The 23,331-nt window shown below is 37.8% G+C and overlaps 3 protein-coding genes, 1 long non-coding RNA gene and 1 other non-coding gene across 6 annotated transcripts in view; 2 read left to right on the plus strand and 3 right to left on the minus strand.

The window, feature by feature from the left end:
• LOC122651850 (probable glutamate carboxypeptidase AMP1) overlaps positions 1-1,436 on the plus strand; it is a 51,451-nt gene extending 50,015 nt beyond the window's left edge. For both annotated transcript variants that reach the window (XM_043845406.1, XM_043845407.1), the window contains 3 exons: positions 108-221; positions 320-454; positions 1,248-1,436. In XM_043845406.1, coding sequence (XP_043701341.1) covers positions 108-221; positions 320-454; positions 1,248-1,430 — 432 coding nt within the window. In that variant the 3' untranslated portion in view covers positions 1,431-1,436. The remainder of the gene's footprint in view (positions 1-107; positions 222-319; positions 455-1,247) is intronic.
• A 10,491-nt stretch (positions 1,437-11,927) lies between these two features.
• On the minus strand, positions 11,928-12,000 carry TRNAR-CCU. Its single transcript has one exon. It is a non-coding gene; the product is annotated as a tRNA-Arg (tRNA).
• A 105-nt stretch (positions 12,001-12,105) lies between these two features.
• LOC122652293 lies at positions 12,106-15,597 on the plus strand. Its single transcript, XM_043845997.1, has 9 exons — positions 12,106-12,251; positions 12,346-12,546; positions 12,667-12,823; positions 13,022-13,092; positions 13,319-13,367; positions 13,460-13,521; positions 13,629-13,744; positions 14,537-14,642; positions 15,431-15,597. The coding sequence occupies exons 1-9, from the start codon at positions 12,137-12,139 to the stop codon at positions 15,523-15,525; spliced, it is 972 nt and encodes a 323-aa protein (XP_043701932.1). The 5' UTR covers positions 12,106-12,136; the 3' UTR covers positions 15,526-15,597.
• A 2,620-nt stretch (positions 15,598-18,217) lies between these two features.
• Positions 18,218-22,190, minus strand: LOC122652522 (OVARIAN TUMOR DOMAIN-containing deubiquitinating enzyme 5). The gene is made up of 3 exons (XM_043846286.1): positions 22,173-22,190; positions 21,376-21,522; positions 18,218-19,127 (listed from the first exon to the last, which is right to left on the minus strand). The coding sequence occupies exons 2-3, from the start codon at positions 21,477-21,479 to the stop codon at positions 18,245-18,247; spliced, it is 987 nt and encodes a 328-aa protein (XP_043702221.1). The 5' UTR covers positions 21,480-21,522; positions 22,173-22,190; the 3' UTR covers positions 18,218-18,244.
• LOC122652523 lies at positions 19,814-20,434 on the minus strand. Its single transcript, XR_006331611.1, has 2 exons — positions 20,325-20,434; positions 19,814-20,163 (listed from the first exon to the last, which is right to left on the minus strand). It is a non-coding gene; the product is annotated as an uncharacterized LOC122652523 (long non-coding RNA).
• Positions 22,191-23,331: the final 1,141 nt, after the last annotated feature.

Consider the following 23,331-nt stretch of genomic DNA (forward strand, 5'->3'; position numbering starts at 1 on the left):
CAAATCAACATAGTGTAACTCAATTGTGTAAAAGCTAATATTGGCAAGTTTTTCAACTGCATTTACTCCTTTGTTATTGTGCAAACTGATCTTGAAGATTGCTTCAGGATTATGCAAGTTCTTTGAGCAAATTGGTAGATGATGGCACATCTCTACATGCCATAACTACATCCATTCAAGGACTTGCTGCTGTTGCTGAAAAAATGGAAGAGGAAGCAAAGGTAAAACAGGAAGCTTTCCCTGCAAATCATTTAGAACCCCTTTCTTTCTTATTTGGATTCTACCCATTGTGATGGATGTGGGTTTTGGAAAACTGCAGAAATTAAGAGAGCAAGAGACCATAGATGACCTGTTGGAGTTGAAGAGGCATTCATTGAATGACCGTCTAATGCTTGCAGAAAGGGGCTTCCTGGATGCAGAGGGTCTTCCAGGACGCCCATGGTTCAAGCATTTGGTAAGGAGTCCCCTACCCCTACCTGCTGTTCCTAATTTCCTTTGTGATGTTAAATGAAACTAATTATCCCTTTGAACTTTTCTACAATCAGATCTAATTTTCAATTGTGAACCTAACTTTGGTCTGTAGTTTGGTGATTTCAGTTTTGTTTTTGACCTATCTTAAATATTTCTCTGTTTTTCTTACAACTCTGGACAATTTCAACTGAAACACCAGAAATATTTTAGGTTTTGGTTTCTGTCGCCGATATATTCACCAAAAGCTGATTCCATGTCTCCAGATAAATATTTTAGATTCTGACCAAACATGTAAGATGATGCAGTGCGTAGAAGTTATCCTTCCAGAGTCTTTAGTTCAGCCTAGGCAATGCAGTACATGAGGAACACTATTGGCCTTTTTAAGTGATAGTATAATGCATCTTTCATTCTTTCTTTGTCAAAATGCTTTTGGACTGAGTTGCCCTTTACCCATGGATTCCTTCACCATTGGTATGTACCATAGGAGATCAAAGGATAGTTTCGACTTCGTCAATAGGGGATGTGGGAGTGTAACGTTGACCCAAGAGTTCAATTATGAGGTCACTTCACCATGGGCCATTGGTTTGTTTTTCTTCCTTCTCTATGGGTGAAGGAAAACTTTCTGCCAATGCTTTTCAATCTGTCAACTTGGTTCATCTTTTATTTGATGAGCTTCATACCTGTTATAAAATTTGTACTGCTATTAGGGGTTGCTCCATTTTACATATCTCATCTTCATAAAATGATGTGCATTAATTAACATGTTAAAATTTCAGGTTTATGGACCTCTCAGTGATGATGAAAGCAAGCTGGTTTTCTTTCCTGGAGTTGCCAATGCTATAACTCAGGCTGCAAGAATGCCAAAGAAACAAGGTCAATCAGCAATTCAAAATGAGATATGGAGGGTTGCTAGAGCCATTCAAAGGGCTGCCGATGCTCTTAAAGGAGAACTCATTTGAAGGATGTCAAAGAGAACTTGGTGGCTGTGTCCAATTTTGTAAATAATACATGACAAAATTTTGTTGGTTTTCCCCCTTGGTAGGAAGTCAAATGGGTCATGTATCATGAAAGCTCCAATCCCTAATTTATGGGGGGAAAAAAACAAAATAAAAAACAAGCGTACTCAGTGCACAAGGCTCCTGCCACTGCAGGGTCATTTTCAGACTCGAACCCGTGACCACTTGGTCACAATGGAGCAGCCTTTACCGATGCACCAACCCTTCCCCCTCCCCGCCTTCTCAGCAAAAATAGAAAATGAAAATCAAATCAAAGTTTTAATTTTTCCAATTTGAATGAAAAATGCATTGTTAAGGTGTAGCATGACAACACCTTTTTTTTAATGGTTAATTTTTGTCAACCTGCCACAGCCACCATGACCACGAACCCTTCCAAGCAACGCCCCTCCTCCATCGCCACACCACCATCTTCTTCGAAAGAAATATAGAGAATCTATTCTCAGAAATTGAACTACCAAATGGATTCAAATTTTGAAAATATTTCATATTGATACAACCAAAACAATTTCAATATGCTGTATCTTTTACTTCTGCTTTAATTTTTCAATTTTTGACTCTAGGTAATGTAACTGTTATTAGATAATTGTTAGAAGAACTTATGTTTCTCTTTTCCAACTCACTGCCTTAGTAAGCAATTGGCTTTACAGCACTTGTGGAATAATGGCATTATAAGAGAGTAGTTGATTATATATACATGATATGAATAGGGGGGAAGAGGTAATCTGTTAAATTTTCATGGCTTTGAGATGGGCTGTGCACCTGAAACATGAGCTGAGCAACTATGTTTTGGATCTTTTTATCTATACATTGGAAAATTGAATTGATCTTTTTATTTCTCTATTTCTGGCCCTTCTTCCACAAGGCTCCAATCTGCTTTAGCATGTTATTCTTTCTCTTAGGTGAGTCGTCATCCATATCTTCTGAATTGGGTGAACCGATCTTCCCAGTAACATAGTTATCCATTAATTTTTCATTATTTCCTGTGGAAAAAAATCTAGTCTTTAATGGTTAAAATTGTGATCAGAAGGCCATGAAGCAAGTCAAATGTGGCTAAAATAACTCTCAATATTTCCCATGCCTGCACCAACTTTGATTGTAAGAAATGGTTTAACCAAGAAAAGCAAGTAAAAAACAAAGTAACAATTATTCTCAATCCTTCACATTTTTTGCCTTGGATTGTTAAAAAATGGTTTAATCAAGAAAAGAGAATCATCTGTTGCACATTGACTTAATACCAGAAAAAATTTATGAGAATCACCGCTATGTTCTATCATAATTAATGCCCATCATTCATGGAGGCTAATATTAGAATATGATGACTTCAACAATCTATCTTGTAGTAAAAAAAAACAACCAGTATAAGCCTAAGAAATCAGAAGTACACTGGCCTTCAAATATTCTTTTCCTGTGAAGATAAGATCTATCAGCTAGCTAGACTGCCATTTTCAAGGCTTGTATGTGAAGTTCTAACCTGATCACCTTCACAACTTTTCTTATTGACTGATATGCACTATATGCTAAATTTGACTTCAAGAACCGACATGTACTACAGTCTATCCAAAGGCAACATGAAACACACACACACACACACACCTCCAGTTACCTTCAGGTCCACTGCACCAAGAGTCTTCCCAATTATCATAGTCTACCCAAATATCACTGGACTTAGGTCCAGTCTTATTTTCATTTCATATATGATGCTTTTCACTCTTATCCAACAAGAATCCAGCATCTCTCTTCACCCACCTCATCCTAATCCTTACCCATGTAAATTACCTCCATAGAAGTGTGTTTTTATTTTTTAGTTTTCACTAACCAAATAAAGCTGCCACAGTTCTTCCGATCCACCTCTAAGGTTTCAACATTCCAAAGGTGAAGAATCTGTCCATGTATAACCTTCAAGGGAGTGTATTCAAGTTCTCACTTCCATAATAATCATAACCTCCAACTCTATATGCGTGCCACTTTTACATGTACGACTCTTCAATTTGCAATACTGACACAACCTCTTCAAGTAACACAAAAGTAAACTGGAAGGGCTATGCCTCGAGTTTATGCATGCATGTCCATAACAAACAGTATTTGTCACTTTCATATGGTACAACCCACCAGATCATACCAACCCACAAGGCACATATCTTAAAAATCAAGCAAGCATCACATTATTCTCCCAACTTTCTAACATACATTGGTTTCTCAATCAAGCAACAACTTAAGAACCATCACCTGCGTGGCATCCTCCTCTGTGCATTTCAGAAAGCCCGTAATGCAGATTTCTCAGTGGATCAGCTGGTGGTGTGTTTTCTTTTACATAAAAGAAAAGAAACTGCTAGTAATGGAGCCGCAAGGATGGGGAAGAACAGGAATCACAAGGATTAAGGGCAGGAAGAAATCATTGGGAAGAAAGAGATTAAGAGAGACAACAACCTTAATATTAATTAAATCAAACTAAATTTTCACCTTTACCATTACCCATGAATAGAGCTTTTTCTTTAGAAAAATAAAAAATAGAGAGTGAGAGAGAGAAGGAAAAAAGGTTCAGTCAGGGAGATTTCAAACCTAGAGAGTTAAAACCAAGAAATTACTTTGCTCTACTAAGAAAAGAGATTAGGAATTGGGTTTTGGGGGAAGAGAAGGGGGGGGGGGGGACAGGTAGTGCCAGATACAATCTCCCAGAAGAAAGCATGGGTATGTCAGCCTATCTCAAAGAAAATTGCACTCTCCTTACTACCTAATCCACTTTTAAAAAAGAAAAAATATCATCTTATGCATCAGAAATTATTTTAATAATTTGGTACATTATGAAGATGATAACAAATTTCCTCACTCATACTTAGTTCATTTTGATTCATTGATTGCAGGGGAAAGAAACCAAATAAAAATAAAAATAAAATAAAAAAAAAAATAAAAAAAAAAGAAGAAAGAACGATGAATTTTGTTAGAGAAAAAAAAAGAGGGGCAGAGAGAGAGAGAGAGAGAGTGTTCCATACTTGAGATCTCGGCGACCTGTTTTGAGGCCAGCTTAGCGGAAAACCCACTTGTAGCGGTCTTGTAACTGTAAATCAGAGATTCTTTTGCTGCCTCCTTGCCGCAACAACAGATGCATTTGAAATAAGAACACAACCCCAGAGAAGAGCTAGCAAAAATAGTATTTTAAAACTTAAAAAAAAAGATCCCAGTGCAAGTCTAGAAGAATAACCCTAACTCATACAACAGGGATAATAGGTTGAAAACAAAATCATGCATCATATAGCAAGATCCAAGCATTGTAGTCAGATCATAAAAATAATCGTGAATTTAGGGCAGAGAGCAGAAAGGACGAGAGAGAGAACAGAGGTTGTACCTTTTTCACGAACAATCTTGGTTGTAGGTGGATTTTTCATGGCCATGAGCGAGATCGGTGGTGAGCTTTCCCAGTGCCCCTTCCCCTCTCCAAGAATCATATTTTGGAATTAGGTTAAGAATCACCCAACAATCCCCTTTATATACGAGGTACCTCAAATGTGTGTTTCTTTTTGGAATTCACCTCCTGAGGTGAATTCTTCAACGAGTCAATTTGACGTTAAGATATAGAATTACATTGATTTTGTAAAATCATGTTCAAAATTAATCAAACGGTATTTTAAAGTAAGAATCATGATTCCAAAGAATCTAATTCTTCAGAATAACTGAACAAAACATTTCCTTAAGGAACCGTTGGAACCGGAAGAAATTCATACACTTGAACTTGTCTTGTACCATTTTTTCTGTTTTAAAATGTTAAAAGATGATCCTTGCTATTTTAACATACAGTTAAAGTGACTTTTATTACACAATTGTTGTCTAGTTGCAATTAGAACATGACCCAAGACTAAGCAAGACACATGGCCCCTCAAATTCTAGTATTCTACCCCTCTCATATCTGTTGCACATAGAGGACACACACCAGTAATTAATGAATTGCTTTTGAAAGATTCTACCTTGCTTGAGATTTCTCGTTCCAATGGGAAAAATGCTTTACATTTGGCTGCTCAACAAGGGCATGTTTGGACCCGATTAGGAAACCGAAACCGAACCACCCATTAGTTAATGGTCCTAGATCTCAGATTTGGAACTAGTGAGCTTATTGGTCTAGATTTGGTCTTGACACCTTAGAGCCAGAACTGCTAGAGGACTGGACTGATAGCCCATAACCGGACCAGTTGACACCCCTACTTCACATATCTAGGGTTTGTATTATGAAAGTCAGTATATGGGTTGCTTTATTGACGAACAATTGATGACTTGTCTATTCATTGCAGTCTGTATATGCGGCTGTCTATGACTAGTAAACTTCAAGTGGCACACCTTAGGTTCTTATATCTTACTTGGATCTGCATTTGGATACCGAATGTACAGTAAAAACAAGCATTGGTTTTCCCTGAGGCATGTGGATATGACACGTGCTTTTTATTGAATAATCTTTAGAGAAAGAGAAAGGCATTGGGGGTATAACACCTGGAAACCCCTTTTGGAAACAGAGTTGGAAACCCCTTTTGGAAATAGAGCTGGAAACCCTTTTTGGAAACAGAGCTGGAAACCCCTTGGAAGGGCGATATTTTGGGTTTATCGAGCATCGCCTTGGCATCTTGTTGCATTGCGACCAGGTCAGAATTTTGTTTGTGAGGTGTTTGTTGTTGAATATTTTACGTTAAGTTTTTGTTGAACTGTGACGTTAGTGGTTGCTGAACTGTGAGGTGTTTGTTTATAAAATGTTTACATTAAGTTTTACTGTGAGGTGTTTGATGCTCCATTGTTTACATTAAGTTTTACCGTGAGGTGTTTGTTGCGTAACTGTTTCCAATAAGTTTTGCTGTGAGGTGTTTGTTGCTAACTGTGAGGTGTTTTGGCATCACTCGTATATTTATCTTTGTAGTTACATAACTAAATTTTATGTTTTTAAAGTGTAACAGAAAGATAAAATTTATGAGATCTCCTATTCATTGCTATATTTTTATTGCCTCTAACTTGCATTTATGATTAGGTAAAAACTCTTAAACTGTTGGATTTGAGGAGAAACAAGCACCAACAACTCTAGAAAGATGGATCAAATACTTTTGCTTTGACAGCTAGGAATACCCACACATTTCAAGGTTGATGAATTAGGTAAACCGCTCTCTTTGGGAACTCTTCAAATGAACTACTTCCCATCCAAATACTCCTATGACGTGTTCGATCGGAAAGCTTCACAAGGGTATTCAAGCACTTGGCCTTCAACAAATGCCTACCTGAAATATGTAAAGGGCGCTGATAAGAACTATATCTACCATCCCATTACAGTGATGAGGTCTCCCACTCAAAACTAGACCTATTCTGTATGATAGAGCAACAAATTTTGATACATTTGTCGATCAAAATGTAAATCATATGTTGATTGAAGCCAATTCAAACGAGGCCAAATCTCTTTTTAGGATCAACAAATATATTTTGGGGATCAACGTCATACAAAGTATGAAAAAACAACTATTGTTTTGCATTTTATATCTTGGACGTTTTCGTGCAATTGAAAATGTCCGTGAATTAGATGTTTACAATAAATCAAGCAAGACATGAAAACTGATCCGAATTTCAGGTGATTATAATTTTAGTAGTATATTTTTTTAATTAAATATTCTTTTAATGTATTTTTTAAATGTGATTGAATCAGGTGAAAAGTTTGTCGATGTATTTCAAGAGTTCAGCAGACATTTGGATGAAATTGCAAATCAGATACCAGACCTGGTACTATTTGAACATTTCCAAGCAGAGTTGTGAGTAAACTAAACATATTTGCTTTCTTGTTATGTTAAATAGTTTGTAAATATATATGGATTCTTTATTCATTCTCTTAATTTCTAGAATATTTTTTTGCATGTTTATTTTCCCTTTTAGGGTCAGATGTATCTGCTCTTGTTAAAATGAAGAGCATATACAAAGTATTGACCACATGCTTGTCATGGACACTATTATTTATTTAATGGGAAAATGTTCTCTGTGTGGGCCGAAATGATCATCCTGCCCCCTTTGAAAGGTAAAAATTCCACCTCCGAGATGTCAACACGTGTGTGGCCCCTGCGCTCCCCCATAGAGAACGCTATCCCTTATTTAATATACTGAATAAAAAATTAATTGAGAACAAAGAAAAAAAAATGGTTTAAAAATTTCCATTGTCTTAATAATGTTATTTATTTATTAAACCAAGTATTCCTTCACTCGTTGTGAGGGACCATAGTCGATATTGTTAGATTGCATTAGGGAGGGATAATTTCATCTTTATGTGAACAATTATTTCGTTAGTTGGTCGATGCCTTGTTATTAGAGTGCATGCCCCCAGAAGGTCACAGGAACGACTTTCTTGCTTCATGTTTGTGTCATAAAAGTAGGCACCCCTTCATCCCCTTGAGTGGAAATAAAATTAGCGATAAAGTGAGTAACATCAGATTTTATTATATCTAAAAAATGGTGGAAGAAGCAAGAATAAAAACCATCACAATTAGGGGCTTTAAAGCCCCAATACTAAAGATTGTCTCTCTTATCTCAAACTCAAGTGGAATAGTGCATAAAGACACAAATCAAGAGAAATAACTGAGGTAAAAATGATTTTCACAAAAGAGGTATCAAGGGGATTAGAGGTTGTATAGATCCCTCTAAGATGATTAGCAAACTTTGGCCATATAGGGAGGATGATCAATATTATATCCACTTGGAAGAAAAATGAACTCAATCTTACATTTGTGTTTTTACTAAAAACAAAAATCTTACATTTGTGTAAGTTATGTCTTGTAACAACATGAAAAAACAATGTGTTTTTATCCACATCAAATATATAAGGGGCCGTATGTTATTTTGGCAGGAACATGCCAAGGGGAAAGACTTATGTGGAAATATCATGGGGTTGATTCCGTCTCTCATTTTTTGGGAATTGTGGAAGGAAAGGAACAACAGAAGGTAAGGAGGGAGACCAAGACCTGCCAGTGTCATTGTGGAAGTGGTGAAAAAATTGGATGAAAGAAATCCCTTGTGTTGCTTCTAAAATATCAATTTCTTTTAGGGATAGAATTGTCTTCCAATTGTTCAATATTGCTCCAGCATCTTTTCGTTGCAAACCACCTTTGGTAGTTTTTTAGTGTCCCCTTTTCACTGCTGTAAAGCTCAATGTGGAAGGAGCTTGTAGAGGCAACCCCAAAGTAGGGGGAGGGGGTGGAACTATTAGGGATGGCAGAGAAAAAGTCTTGGCTGCTTTTGATAACTTTTATGGGGACTGCACTAACTCCATTGTGAAATTTAGAGCCTTAAGGGAAGGTCTTAAGCTCTGTGCTGAAATGGATTTTATGGATTTCCATGTAAATTCTGATTCCTTTTTAGTTGTGCATTATGTCTCTTTAAAGATGCAATATTTTGAAGGGATGGTACTGGTTCCATGACATTCTGTCTTTGGTGCAAGCCCTTCGGCCTATGATTTCTTTCACTTTCAGAGAAGGTAATAGAGTGGCTGACTGGCTAGCCAATTGTGCCTGTGACTCGGCGTCTAACACGACATTTCTTTCCTGGATTGACTTCCCCCCAAATGAACCCTTAGATGTATACATTTCAAGGGTAGAGGATCTATATGCTAGTGGTGTGTAATGGAATCTCCCATGTTGGCATCTTATTAATCGGGTTGGAGGTATTTTGCTATTTGGTCCACTGCTTTTGCATCAATCATGATCCACCTGTGCTTTGACGACATCGCCCTCTCCCTCCATCACAACGGCTGCTATTTCTCCCCCTTTGACTCTCTCTTCCCAGTGCACTATGGTTGACTTCGGCATTTATAGTGATTTGGATAGTCCAGTCGTCTGACAAACCTACGATGGTACCCGAAAGTACGAGATTGTGAAGTAACCATGGTAGGGAAGGTAAATGTGTTGGACTGGCAGGCAATCTAAGATGGGGTGAATTGGGAATGACGGAATAATATGAACAAAATAAAATATATTACTAAAACAAAAGATGAATGCAATTGTTGTAAGGTACTACATTTAAAAAAGTGACAAGAAGAGGGGGTGGAAACAAGGATAGAACAAAAACATTTAGAGTGGTTCGACAATCTAGCTTACATCCACTATAAAGTAGTACTTACACACTTGAACTTTCCACTATATGATCAATTTTCAAATTGCATTGATCAAGTTTTCTCCCAGTTATTTTCCTGTGATCACAGTAAACCCAAATGCTTTGGTTCACATTTAAGCCTTTGTAGTTTTCCAAGACCACTAGTAACTCAAATGTTTAGGTTAACATTCAAACCTTACAACAATGAGTCTCTGCAATTTCTTATTGCATCCTTCTTTGAAGAGCCTTTGAGTGCTACCACTCAATTACAATAAAATGGTTCAAATAGCCCGATATACAACTAAAAGCACAAAATCTCAAAAGGCAAAATATGAAAGTTACAAGCTCAACACTAGATTCTAATAAACACTATAAACATCTCTTAAATAGAGGAGGAATGGCCACAAAATGAGGCCAAAAGAATTTCAAATGGCCCTATTTTGGGAGAGTCGGTCGATTGCCTTGAAGGCCAGTCAACCCCTTGGATATAGTCATTGAAATATGATCATTATATAGCCGTTTGGGTAGCTGGTCGATCAACGATCAACTAGTACTCCAATCGGGGTCTATCCGCCTTTGTCCACTAGAACCCATGACCATAAAAATGGCTATAACTTGCTCTCCTGGGCTCAAATTGACCCGATTATCTTCATATGAAGGTATACTCAAAGAGGGACAGCAAATCCCACCTTCTATTGAGTTTGACCTAAACTTGGACACTATGGAATCCGGCAATTTAATCACAGATGGCAGTTTTGATCCCAACTCAAAAAAAGGAGGATGAGGATCCATCATTATCCACAAACATGAATTATATGCATCTTCAATGAACTCTGGAATTGTAGGAACAACATAGGAAATGGAGCTCTGAGGACACAAAGAAGGAATTGAAAGGATACTTCTACTGGAATGCAGGAAACTGATTATCTGGACGGACTCTCCAGAGCTAAAGAACTGGTTAACAAACTCAGATGATCACCCGTGGCCATGGGAACTCTATCATTTACTTTTTGATATCCAGAATTTCTTTAATTATTTCAATTTGTAAACTTAATTAAACAGCCAAGACACCTCATCCATCCAACACACAATATGGCACGACATGCTAGAACACATCAACTATCATTGATTTGTATGTCTGACAATATTTCAATTATGTTTTAATTCAAGGTCTTCTTTCATCCAAAAAAAAAAGAAAAAAGAAAGAAGGTATACTCAAAGAGCTATAACTTTTATGGTTTAAGCTAAGGCTAGTTACGACCATTGAAATTTCCCTTGAAGTTGTGGGTTACATAGAAGTAGAGTTCAGAACAACATTGATCAGCTCGACATTTTAGGGTTGAAACAACTTGACTTTTGGAATTTGAACTCCCATAGGTGTTTGGTCAATTTGTCATGTCAAATATACCAATATAAGTTCAAAATATTCCCTTATGGTCATAGGAAAAATCACTTGACTAAGGTTGAACTATTAAATCATGTTTCGGAACTTAAGAGGCTATTTCTTATGTGCCTAAAAGCTATGAGAACCACTTCACAACTTAAGAAAATGAAATAGATTACAATGTTAAACTATTTCTTAAGTCTTCAATGCCGAAGATGAACATTTGTATATGTTCTAGTCACTTAAGGTCTAAGGCATTTTCCACTTGCTCTTGTTGAAATGAAGCTTGATCATTAAGTATGTTTCTCTACTTCATACTGATGTACGTCGTCCAAGTTTAATTAAGATTTTCCATTTTGTGAAGCTTGCTCCACGACTCCCTCCACTTGCTAAGTCTTGTCTTCCATGCAACTTCTTGATGCTTGAGTGGATATCAATTGACCTTCCATACTTAGTGTTTTTTCATCAACAAACACAAATTAATAATCACCCAAAAAAAATAGTCATTACAATGTCCCAACAAGATGTGGTTTTTCTAGGCTCGCGAACTAGGACAATAGGAGTTTACTAAAAAAAAAAAAAAAAAGAACTAGGACAATAGGACAGTTGGGGGAGGAGCTGGAAAGTGCTCACATGAACTGGAGTTGAAACTACCAATGTTGCTTGGGCTGGGATTTTAGGTGTGGACGACTCTCTTCTTCTTCCTCTCTCTCTCTCTCTCTCTCTCTCTCACACACATATTCCCTACTCTTCGTTGACTTCTCTCTTTACTCAACTTGATTGATCAGATTTCCCCCGACCTCCTCTACATTGGTGTGTAATGACCACCTTACCCCTGCTCGACCGTAGAAGATCTGGATCCACTAGCCATAGAGGAGCCCCATCCATTGAGTGAGATATGTGGCAAAATTATTCATTCAAGTAAGAATTGGCCATGGGAAAAAGAAAGCTAAAGGATCTATACACGCGCCAGGTAGGGGTCGAACCTACGACTTTCTGCTTAGGAAACAGACGCTCTATCCACTGAGCTACAGGCGCTGTTCATGTTTATACCTAAGTTTAAATTATATTTTAATCTTAAAATTTTCCGTCCCGCCCATGATGTTTCAAAATCAAGCCAAAAGCCAAATCGATCAAAAGAACGGCAAAAACTTGGAGAGAAATTAAATCAGTAATGGCGGAGGACTCTGTCTCAGTCTTCTGCAAAGCCCTATCCTCCTTCTGCAAACACCTTCAAACTAACTGCGATGCTCTCAAGGAATCCGTCGAAAGGCGACCCATCCCTTTGGGTAATCAATTGATTGCATTGCCTTTCTTAAGAAAGAGTTGTAGTTGTTTCTCTCCCATGGCTTCCGATAATGAAAAACGTTATTCTGATTTCAGATTCGGCATCTTCAACCTTCATACAATCCCTCAACCGCCGAGTTTCGACTGCGAACAGTGATCTCAACTTGCTTGATTCAATGGCGTTTGGCACTGTATCGTTCGAAGAGCTCTTGGGTCACTGCAATGAAGTTTTGAAGAAGAATCAGAACGATCTCACTGAACTCGAAGATCGTCTTAAGAGCTTTGGATATGTACCTGGTACTCTCCCCATTTTTTTTCCCCTTTCTAAATAGAAAGGTATAGTTCAGTTTTTGTCTTTTTTTTTTGTTTAATCTCTGAATTCCGTCCCCTAAAACCCCAATTATATTTTTCGTATAGTTGTGGAGGTTGATGATGAAGATGAAGATTCAGGGACGCCTTCTGGTTTAGACTCGAAATTACAGAAGTTGCAGGATGGATTGGAACTACCCTCAATCTCTCGTGGAGAATTATCTGCTGCGGGTTCTATTATGAAAAGGCTTGAAGAAGACCCTGTCTTGTATCCTTTTTCGCGCTAGTCTATGTTTTCTTTTCCTTAGGCTTGACATGCTCCAGAACTACACTATAAGGATGAAGTCTACCCCACTAATTTGCTCAATTACAAAAGAGATCTGAAGACATGTTTTGTTTTAATTTCACCATGAACTGATCTCACACCATTATTTTCTAAAATGTCTTTCTTGACATTTGCAAGATTTGAGGAATCTTTAAGCTTACAGAAGCTTGGCCTTTCGGATGTTTGTCTGGCCACTCTAGCATCTGAAGGTTGGTAAACTTTATCTCTTATGTCCAGACTTGTGACCTCAACTGCTTGTTAGTATAGCTCTTTTGGTGGCTTACCATATATTGATGCAAGATGTCAAAGTTGCAATTTAGAAAATAGCAATTTTAGCTATAGATTATATACAATTGCACATCTCCTTATTTTGCTCAACTATATAATCCTTTCACTTCTCATGCTTGCTTCATTTTTCTTTCCCTTTTGTTGCAGCTAATGATAAGAATGGTATCCAAGAGATGTCTATGAGAAATCCAATTAAGTAAGTTTCAGAAGGGTTTTTCGTAATGATATTGATTTTTTTTCCCTATCATTGATTTCACTTGCATTGTTCATCCATTTTTTTTTTTGTAGTAGGCTTTCTGGTAGGCCACATGAAACAAAGCGGTGGTGTCAGGATTACAAAAACATATTAGGTAGGAATGCAGTTAGTGTGACAGTCTCTTAATTCTTCAGCTTCAGGTCCTGTGCTCGTTACAAAAATCTAATGGTCATCTATGATACTGTCTGTTACGAAATATAGGGCATGAGGGAGATGACATTAAATCACTCGGAGGTGCTACTAATACTCCAATAAATATAGCAAAGGATGGCTATGAGAATCTTCCTTCATATATTAAAAGTCTAGCATCATGGGAGGTATGGATAAATTGTCCTTTGTTTGTTCTGATTTCTGTTAGCTTGCAAAGAAAGGACATTCCATGGGAATGAAATCACATTACGCGGAAATTAGGGAATGTATCTAAATCAGACTCTCGTAAATTACAGAATGTTGATGAAGTGAACGTTGGTTCTCAACTGTTGCATCCCTGGAATATTTATTGCAAACTTGAAGCTCTTAAATCACTAACTCAAAGATCAGAAATTCTTACTTTCAGATTCTCTAGCAAAAATCTATTGTTTAGGTGCATGGTATTAGATTCAAAATCTCAGGATTTTCAGGTAGTTTTTTTTTTTTTTTTGCCAAAATTGAGAAAGAAGAGAATTTTGGATTCAAAATCTACCCCCCCCCCCCCCAAAAAAAAAATGGTTTTCTGTTTTTATTTGATCCAGAATTTTGGCATATTTATTTTCATTTGATAAAACAATAGAATATTGAATTTCATTCAGATTTTGGAACTAAATTTATAATTTTGGAAAGTTTCAAATTGGTTTGAGCCTTTGAGGAATGAAATTCCAAACTTCCACTTCTCTAGAACTTTGGTTTGATGGCTGCAATTGTGCTTTTCTTTACTGGTATGTTACTGTTGGGATGCTATAGTTGGTCTTTGTTTGTACAAATTTTCTAGTTGCACTGGAAAGGAATATTTAGTTTGAAGTGATACAGATGCAACTGCTTAGGATTTCCTTAATGAAATGTGTATTTGTGTTGCCTTCTTGGGGCTCTATTTCTTGATTGTTCCAAGCTCTTAAAGAATTAAATTCTTGTAGGATCTGCAAGCAGCTGTGGAGAAATTGAACTCAATCCTGAGTAAAGAAGAGAATTCCGTAGAACACAACTTATTATACCAAGACAAGCTTACATCCTTGGGGTTCGGTATGTTTCTCATTCATTTATTCTTCTCTTCATCACCATCATCATTGTTCACCATATTGTCCTCTAGAGTTGTTTTGCTTGGAAATAGTTGTGACAGTTACATGCATAGAAATAAACTGAACCAATATGTAACTAACATATGCAGTGTTACTTACCAAGGGATCTAATCAGTTGTTGAAGTATCAGCACTTTGACATGGCACAACATTTCTGTGTGCAACAGGCACTTGAACATAGATCCTACATATATTAGTTAGGTTACCTACTATGAACAGGATTAGTGGTCAGATTGAACAAAGAGTCCATCATGGGTGTGAAGGAATTTGAACCTGGGTAGGCCGGAATTGTATTTCTTGAGGCACCCCAAGAGCCTCATTGTGAGTCCAATCTATCATCAATCCAACCCAATCTAAGCCCCATTAGAGGAACTATACTTATGACTACATGATATTCTCAAGAATGCTAAGCCCTAAAATTGACAGGATTTTCTAAAATGATTTAACTATAAAATTACAGGTAGCCACAGATTTAAAGCTTCTGCTTGTACCTTGCCATTAGGGTCAATGTGGAACTGATTTCATTTGATTGGGAGTCCAATCATATTGAGTTAGATAAACATTTCCAAGCTTACATGTATGTGATGTGATCTCTATTTAAATCTTTGATCAGCAGTGGCAAATGTAGCCTGTAACACCCTATTTGACCAGAATAATTGCAGAGTCTATTGTAGTTTTTTAATTTTGACATTGGAGTGCTGCTGCTGACGATGATGATGTAATGCTGTTGCAGGGCCCAAAGGGAGAACATATTTGCTGATGCTCTTAAGGATGAATTGCTTAGTTGTTGAGCCTATAGATGGTTCAATCATGTATCGTGTATTGTAGTTGATATATGCATGTAAGACTTGTAGCTGGAACAGGAGGAAACATTTGTACTGATGGAAGCGATTTTCTTGATTGAGCAGAAGATTCGTAACAAATCTGCAGTTAATTCAATTTACATTCTTTGGTCTTAGTACAATTTTTTTTTTATGATAAAAAACTATATATTAATAAGCAAAAGTTTGCTGGATTAACTAAATTAAGGTAAGTGTTTTTTGTAGTACACCACACTTCTGGCAAAAGTCCTGATCTTTGAGCAGTTTTCCAACCTTCCACAAGACTGATAAGTTCTGCCTCTTACGTTGAACGTTCCAAAACCCATATGCCATTATTTGAAAGGATAATTCTGGCAATGGGAATGGTTTTGGTTCAAGAATCCCTTGTCAAAGTATAGACAAATCAAACTTATTTCTACCATGTATTGGCATTTTTCTTCTTGGATTTTTTGAATTTTATTTTGTAATTTATTATTGTCTATTTGGATTGAAAGATGACAAGGAGTCTACTTGTCTACAAATTTATGATCATGCCTGAACTATCATGTAGAAATTGGACCACTAAGGTGGTTGTGAGGTCCTCTATCACAGTTTTGGAAATGAACTTTCTTAATAACATGTTAAAAAAAAAACACAAAGGCGAAGTGAATTCAAGTAGAAAAGCAAGATGGCATTTATTTAAGGGAATTTTTTTCCCCAAAAAAATGAGGGTAAAGCCATTTTGTAAAGCCGGTATACCAATCTGTATCAGTATCGATATCAATCCCGATACCGACTTTGCCCTAGACCACTCTTTTTCGGTCCCTTTTAGACTCCTCTCCTCTCATTGGTTCACGTCTTTGAAAAGTATAGCAAATATGCCTTTCAGACCCTTTTTTTTTTCCGGTAGATCCTACCGAAGGTCCATAGGCCACTATAGGTGACAGCCCAGAGGGTAGCCAAGGTGGCGTCCCAGCTCCAAGAGTAGAGGACAATGAGGGGAGGGGGAGGAGAGGAAGGGGGGAAGATAAGGATAAGGGGAGAGTCGAACCAACGATGTCTCCCTTGACTTAGGCCACCCTCATCAGAGGAGACATCGTTGGTTCGACTGTCCCCTCATCCTCATCTTCTCCCCTTCCCCTATTGGGTTGGTAGCCACCACCTCTTGGGGTAGTTGAGTACATCTTTCTATAATTTTTACACATGGTAGATCTGGCAACTTACGTTTTTTGGTTCGGACTGAGTATGCTAAAGTAACGATGAAAGGTATTACCTGAGACGAGATTAGCTGGGATCTGGATCCCTTGCCTTTAGAATGCATTTTTATTCTCTCAAGTGCGATGCACTGTCTAGTACATCCTTAAAGTGCATCCGATGGTGAACAAGAACATGTTCTTAGATTTTTATCCTCTCAAACGCAGTGGCCAAAGTCGGATGCACTTTAAACATGCTGGACAGTGCACCACACTTGAGAGGATGAAAATCCCATTGAACTGCCTCCAACCTCCTCACTTGTCTTGATAGTCCTTTTCTTAGACCAAGAGTGGTATGATTCAAATTATGAAGCCGTTTTACACACTAGAGTATCTTTCTATTTCACATTTTTTTTGGTAAAATCTTTCTATTTTATTTGGATTCATTGGAATAATGTTGTTTTTTTTTTCGTAGTTCTGCTCCGAACCCCGCTCTAGTTCTCCAAAACATTACAGAATGGATTTCTAATTTGTAGCTATCTCCGAGTCCTCATGAATACCCCCCACTCCCTCTAATTTCACTGTTGTCTTTTTTCAATTATTCATCTAAGGAAGATGCATGAGCTTTCACATGCCTCCAATGAAGGATGGGATGGTCTGACCTTTCCAATGCTTTTGTGTTTTGTTTGATATTTAACAGTTTTATCAACAGTTATAATTTTGTAATTAAATTTCGGTGGCTGCATAGTGTACATTAGTGCCTCTTATGTCTCACTCATCCCACAATAGGGAGTATATATGTCAATTCATAGGAGGGGAGGAGAGAGATAGCCACCTGGAGGTGCTAGTGTACACTACACAGCCTGTCAGCATTCTTTCTCCCTTAAATTTCAGTTAAAGGATGTTGTAACATAACACACTATTGGCTCACTGGGACAGTGACAAGGAGAGGAGGATAGTCACCTCTGAGAACTCTTATGTTGTTCTACCTTATTTCAGTTTTGAATTAATCTTTTTCTTTTCATAAGAATCCAAGGGGTTTAGAAGTTAATTACTTCCTCGGATCTGTTAATTGACCACTTATGAATGTGTAACTAAGTCACTAAACAATTCCAAAAGACACAAAACAAAATTTTTATCATTTGTAGCATCTTATCTCAAAACAAAATATGAAGAATCCAAGTCAATAATAAGTAGTCCTTGCACCAGCTAAGGGCCCAATGAAAGTGTGCCCCACCACCGACATCAACATTGATGGGATTTTCTTCACGCAATTGGGTGCAAGAACTACAAAACCGGTTATATCATTCTTTTCCCATAAATAAATATAAGACTGAGTTTTCCTTCACCCAGAGAAAGGGAGAATCCCAAATGCATGCTGTGATAGCGGCAAATGAGCAAAAGTGGCCATTGTGCATGACTTGGGGGTATTATCAACTTTGTCCAATAAGGGGGGGTGAGTGTTTAATAACCAATGTAGGAAAACCTTCCCCATAAATATAAACAAATAACAGAAACAAATCCGATTGCAAATCATGTTACAACATACAAGACCTAGTACCTAGTAACATTAGGAATAACAGAGTTGTAGTGCTCACCAAGCCCAAATGCATGCTTGTGATATGATAGCATGATACTGGGATTAGACAAGTCACCACTACCATCAGACTTGTACTCCTTTCCCATCTCTACATCCGGAAAAGAACCTGAAAATATCAGGATATGTTTTCTCAGGCAATGTGTCAAAGCACCAAGTTCTAGTTGTCCACCCCATGCTGCTGTTGACTCCACTTCTTGACAATACTTCTCAAATTGCTCTAAAACAGAACCATCAGAATCCACTTCTAACTTGTTATCTGATAGAAAAAAAGGTAGGAAATCAGATGCATGCATCCTCATATAAGAGGCCACCATTTCTCGAAGCTCCTGATAACTACTGTAAGGAGAAGAACCTCCTGAGAAGAACGCCAGTTGATCCTCGACAGCACGATATAAACAATGTCCATCTGGTTTTATTTCATTAACCTTCAATCCTAGGGGCTCAAGTTTTATCTCCAGCTTCTCATTTTCAATCATGCGATCACTAACAATGCTACTCTGCTCTTCCTGTATTCTTTGCTCTCTTGCTGCTTCTTGCTGTGCTCTTTTCTCTCTCCTCTTCAGACTTTTGCTTGGCTTTGAGGTGTCACCCTGTGTGGTAACAGAAACACCAGCTATGGCCTGAACTAAAGTGTCAAGAGTAGCCTTCTCCTTGCCATTGCTGTTACTGTAGCCTAATGAAGCAAGTTCCCCTGAATGTTTTTCTTTGAGTTTCACTGAAAGTTGAGAAATCTCATCCTCCACCTGCTTCTTCTTGGCTTTCTGTTCAGCCTTGCTACCTTTTGCAGCTACCTTTTTTAAACTAATTTCCTTGTGCTGTAATTGATTAATCTCATTCCTGTGAAAAAACAGATCATGAAAAGTCACTTCTAGAAGCAATATGTATAAATGAAACAAACTTTAAAATAGTAATAATGTGACTACTGATTGCCCATAGTCTATTATGCAAGCCACTTTAAAAAACCACACAACCTACCAAAACCATAGTAACATGTTCTATAGGATGGCCATTCCCAATCCAAATAAAGACCAATGAGACGGAACTAATGTGTAAAAATACAACACTGAATTGGCTGATCCACTAGCTATCTTAGTTTTTCGCAGGTTTGGAAAACAATCCAGTAAAAACTAAAAGGTCCGATCATTCACTCTCTCTCCCAAAAACTCCCCTCTTTTTCTTTTTCATATTCTTCTTTCTCAAAGTCATTGCTCATGGGTACTGCTCACAATCCCATAAGAGTACTTAATTTCTTATTCTTCCCTAATTATTCCTACATTCTTTTATATATATATATATATATATATATATATATATATATATATATTCTAGGAATTAGGATAGATATTTTCTCCAAGTTCTTTACACCCTAATCAATCTATCCTTTCTCCTTCCACCTTTCATGAGAATAAAACAGAAGAGTCAAGAAAATCCATTCGAGCTTAGAGGCAGTATTGGATAGTTCAACAGAATTATCCGAGGGATCAGGGGAGTCCTCCACGGTGCCAAAGAGGCCAACCAAGTACACTAGTAAATGAATTAAATTGCCAAAACTGAATACCGGGAATGATGATCCTCTATACACTCAAAATCCTTTGTTTTATAATTATAATAATCAATTTGATTGATCTTTCGGTTCCTCTCCAACCAAGTCATCATATGTGACCGGTACACGTATCCTGTTCAGAACAGATATCCTTTTCCCTTGAGAATCATTCTGTTTTATTTCTTCGCTTTGTGTTTGCGGTGACTGCTGCAAACTCTCTTTTGAGACTTGGTTAGTGACACCATCAGAAGAATCACAGGCAATTTTCTGAGAATGGCCCTCTTTGTTTTGATCTGACACTTGTTTTACTCTTTGCTGCCTGAACTGCTTCTGTAATGCAACACAATCCAGAGACTGTCATTAGACATGTTTTCAGGTAGCCACCACAAACTACCTACTTCCACCCCTCAACCCCCAAAAAGGGGGGGGGGGGGGAAGGAGGGAGCTTACAATGAGAACTTTTACTGGTTAAATTGTCTTCTTGGCATAACCTATGCTCCTCACCATAAAACTCATCAACCCAAAGCACTAATTCAGCAGGAACAACAATAACCAAACCACCCAGAGGAACGGTGAGTATAACCATGAAACATAAAACTTGATTGAACACCCACAGAATATTAAATTCCACGTGATAGCAAAAATTTTTTCCTCCATGGATTCCCCCCACCCCAAGAAAAAGAGAAACCTATGGGTACTGTCCATAAACCCACACCAGTCCTATTTCTTCATCTTAGTTCATCTAATTGCTAAACAACTTCTTTAACCATTCTTCTGAAAAACCATATAAACTCCGCCCCTATATACAGTCCTTTATAACCTATAAATGAAGATCAGTCCATTATGTCTCAAAGTAGATGGATTGAAACTTTAATTGTTATACTTGAGTAGATAATACATACATAAAATTTATATGTAAACACTCTAGGATCGAATTTATGTCAATTACTTAAAAAATAACTCATTAAAACTCTAGTTTACCTAGAAGGAAACTGGTATTGGATACATGATCAGTTAACCATATAAAACAAACATTTGACTGGGTATCAAAACATGATTCTGGACTAAACTTCATTATAGACCAGATAACTTGAATTGAGACCTGGCCATACTAATCAGGGCCACTTACTACAAGATTTTTAGTGTTTCATGTTTTTTTCAACAAATCATGCATCTATGCTTTGAAGGAATGTTTCTGAGCTTCAGAAATAAAACAGAAAGTTCTTGAATAGTAACTCATTAAAACCTAACTTAAACATAAAAGACCAACCTTAGAATTGCTCTCAAATAAAGGTTGCAAAATCAACCTGACTATATTGACCAGGTAACTGGAAATGAGGATCTGTATATCAGTAGGGCCAAACACTACATTATTTCTAGTATTTGCTGCTCATGTTTTTGTGAATAAGTTTATCATGCATCTATATTCTGAACAAATGTTTATCTCCAAAAGTTCAAACAAAAACCTCTAGATAAAAGATAAAAAAAAATTAGCTGTCCAGAACTAACAAGACAACAAAGCTATGTGGTATAGAGAATTACTTGTGCCTAGAAAGCATTTTCTCAAGAGTTTCCTGTTCCTTTTGAGGTGCGCTCTCTGAAATTTCTTGAGGTTGACCATCCTCTACTTCTTGGCCACACTCCATTTTTCTGTGGAATCAACATGAATAAAAGATTGGTGGCATTCCAACACAAATAATCACAAATTAGGAAAACAGAGGATGCAATGCAACATAGTTTTGAGAAAGATTACAGGAAAATTAACCCCAAAGAAATAGGATTGCTCATAATAAACAGAGAAGGCCAAAAAAAGAAAAGGGTTAGGCGCAAGAGAAAAAGAAAAACAGAATAAGTAAACTCAAAGAAGACCCAAGTTAAAACAGTATGGGCAGAGATTTCAAGAAAGAAAATCAAATTCTTGATGAATCGAGACCAATCAGGCAGCAAGAAAAATGGAAAAAATTCAAATTAACAAAGAACCAAAAAAATAATACCAAACTAAAAAAACTAAAGATGAATGCCAAATAATCCAAGAACAAAAAAATTAAGAGCTCAATAAAGATGGATTAAAACTTCAAGAATTAAATATGAATGGGCCAGAATCCAAGAAAAAAATTAAGAGCTTCGACGAAGATGGATTAAAACTTAATCGGCAGGATATGGTAGCAAGCCCCAACGTAGAGGCTGAAGAAGAAGAGGAAGAAGCAACACAAGCGACCAGTGAAAAAGAAAATCACGGCAACAGCCACTGGAGAAGAAGAGTACTGCAGTAGCACTAGCAGCCGCCGCTGCAAGAGAAGAAGAAGAAAGAGGGGAAGTAGAAGGACGTATACCAGTACTGGCGTAGACCGCTTTGAGGAGAAATCGTGGAGCAGGAAGAATAAGGAGGCAGTCACTGAACTTTCTCCCCCTAAGCCCTAAAAGGTCCAGACTCTAGACCGGGATTACCTATTTTGCACCTAAGAACTCTTACCCATTTATAAATGAGTCCTTTAATTTGAGATAATTACGACTATATCACTCACACTCTTGTATTTATATAAAACTTCTTTTCTGATTCTTCTAATTAAACTTTTCACCTGATAATTCAAAATTCTCAAATTACATCATCACCCCTACTCTGCCCTTTATGTAATTTGCATAGGGTTCCAAAACCATGAGTGTCAGTGTTTCACCAAGCCATTCGTTCAGAACAATATGGATCCTCTACTGTCACCTACCCGTGCTACGGGCGTGCTTCCTCACACAGGCAGGGGTGCAATGACTGCCTTACCCATTGCCTGAGCGCCCTACCCGGGTTGGGTAGGGCGGTCATTACCCGGGTAGGGCGGTCATTGTGCCCCTGCCTGTGTGAGGAAGCATGCTCGAAAAGCTTATGATGATCTATGATCTAGATCCTATAAAAAGCCAAGCATCACCCAGGTAAAGGGGGACTTAACTTCTTGGGTTTTCCAACTTTTAGATTATCTGTGGTACGCGATATAACTTTGGCATCAAAGCCTACTCCACCGGCTCAGACTGGAACACCTCAGCCAGGGTTTGCTGTTTTGCAGGACGGTTCGACCCCAGGTTAGCACGTCCAAATCTCCTCGTATAGATTGGCACTGTCTGTGGGAAACTTGCATCGAAAAAGCCAACATGACTACCGATAGGTCGAAAACATCTCGGCAAAGGTCAAGCTAGGTACAAGGCCGAGTTAACCGACCAAACACCCAGTGAACGGCAAGAGAAGTACCACCACCGATCGCTAACGTCTGGTAGGATTTCATGATGCAGGGAGATCATAATTTGCCCCCTCCGGTCCAGGTAGACCAGGACACGACGATTCCACCTCCACCGCCTGCACTAGTCGAGCTTGGCACTCTCGACCCGAACGCGCCAGCAACCAATGCACAAATCCAACGACTGCAGCTCCAGATCCTGGAAAACTAGACGATGTTTAAAGCATGTCTAGACCGGCTTGACACATTGGCTCGGCTTCGATCCAATCCAGTGATA

Source organism: Telopea speciosissima, chromosome 2, assembly GCF_018873765.1.
Source record: "Telopea speciosissima isolate NSW1024214 ecotype Mountain lineage chromosome 2, Tspe_v1, whole genome shotgun sequence".
Lineage (NCBI taxonomy): Eukaryota > Viridiplantae > Streptophyta > Magnoliopsida > Proteales > Proteaceae > Telopea > Telopea speciosissima.

Coding starts and splice junctions, on each gene's coding strand:
- LOC122652522 (XM_043846286.1), bottom strand. CDS start 21,479: ATGGAGTGTGGCCAAGAAGTAGAGGATGGTCAACCTCAAGAAATTTCA. Junction 19,128..21,375: donor AAAATGCTTTCTAGGCACAA/GTAATTCTCTAT, acceptor GTTTTTTCACAG/GAATGAGATTAATCAATTAC.
- LOC122652293 (XM_043845997.1), top strand. CDS start 12,137: ATGGCGGAGGACTCTGTCTCAGTCTTCTGCAAAGCCCTATCCTCCTTC. Junction 13,368..13,459: donor TCTATGAGAAATCCAATTAA/GTAAGTTTCAGA, acceptor TTTTTTTTGTAG/TAGGCTTTCTGGTAGGCCAC. Junction 13,522..13,628: donor GGATTACAAAAACATATTAG/GTAGGAATGCAG, acceptor TACGAAATATAG/GGCATGAGGGAGATGACATT.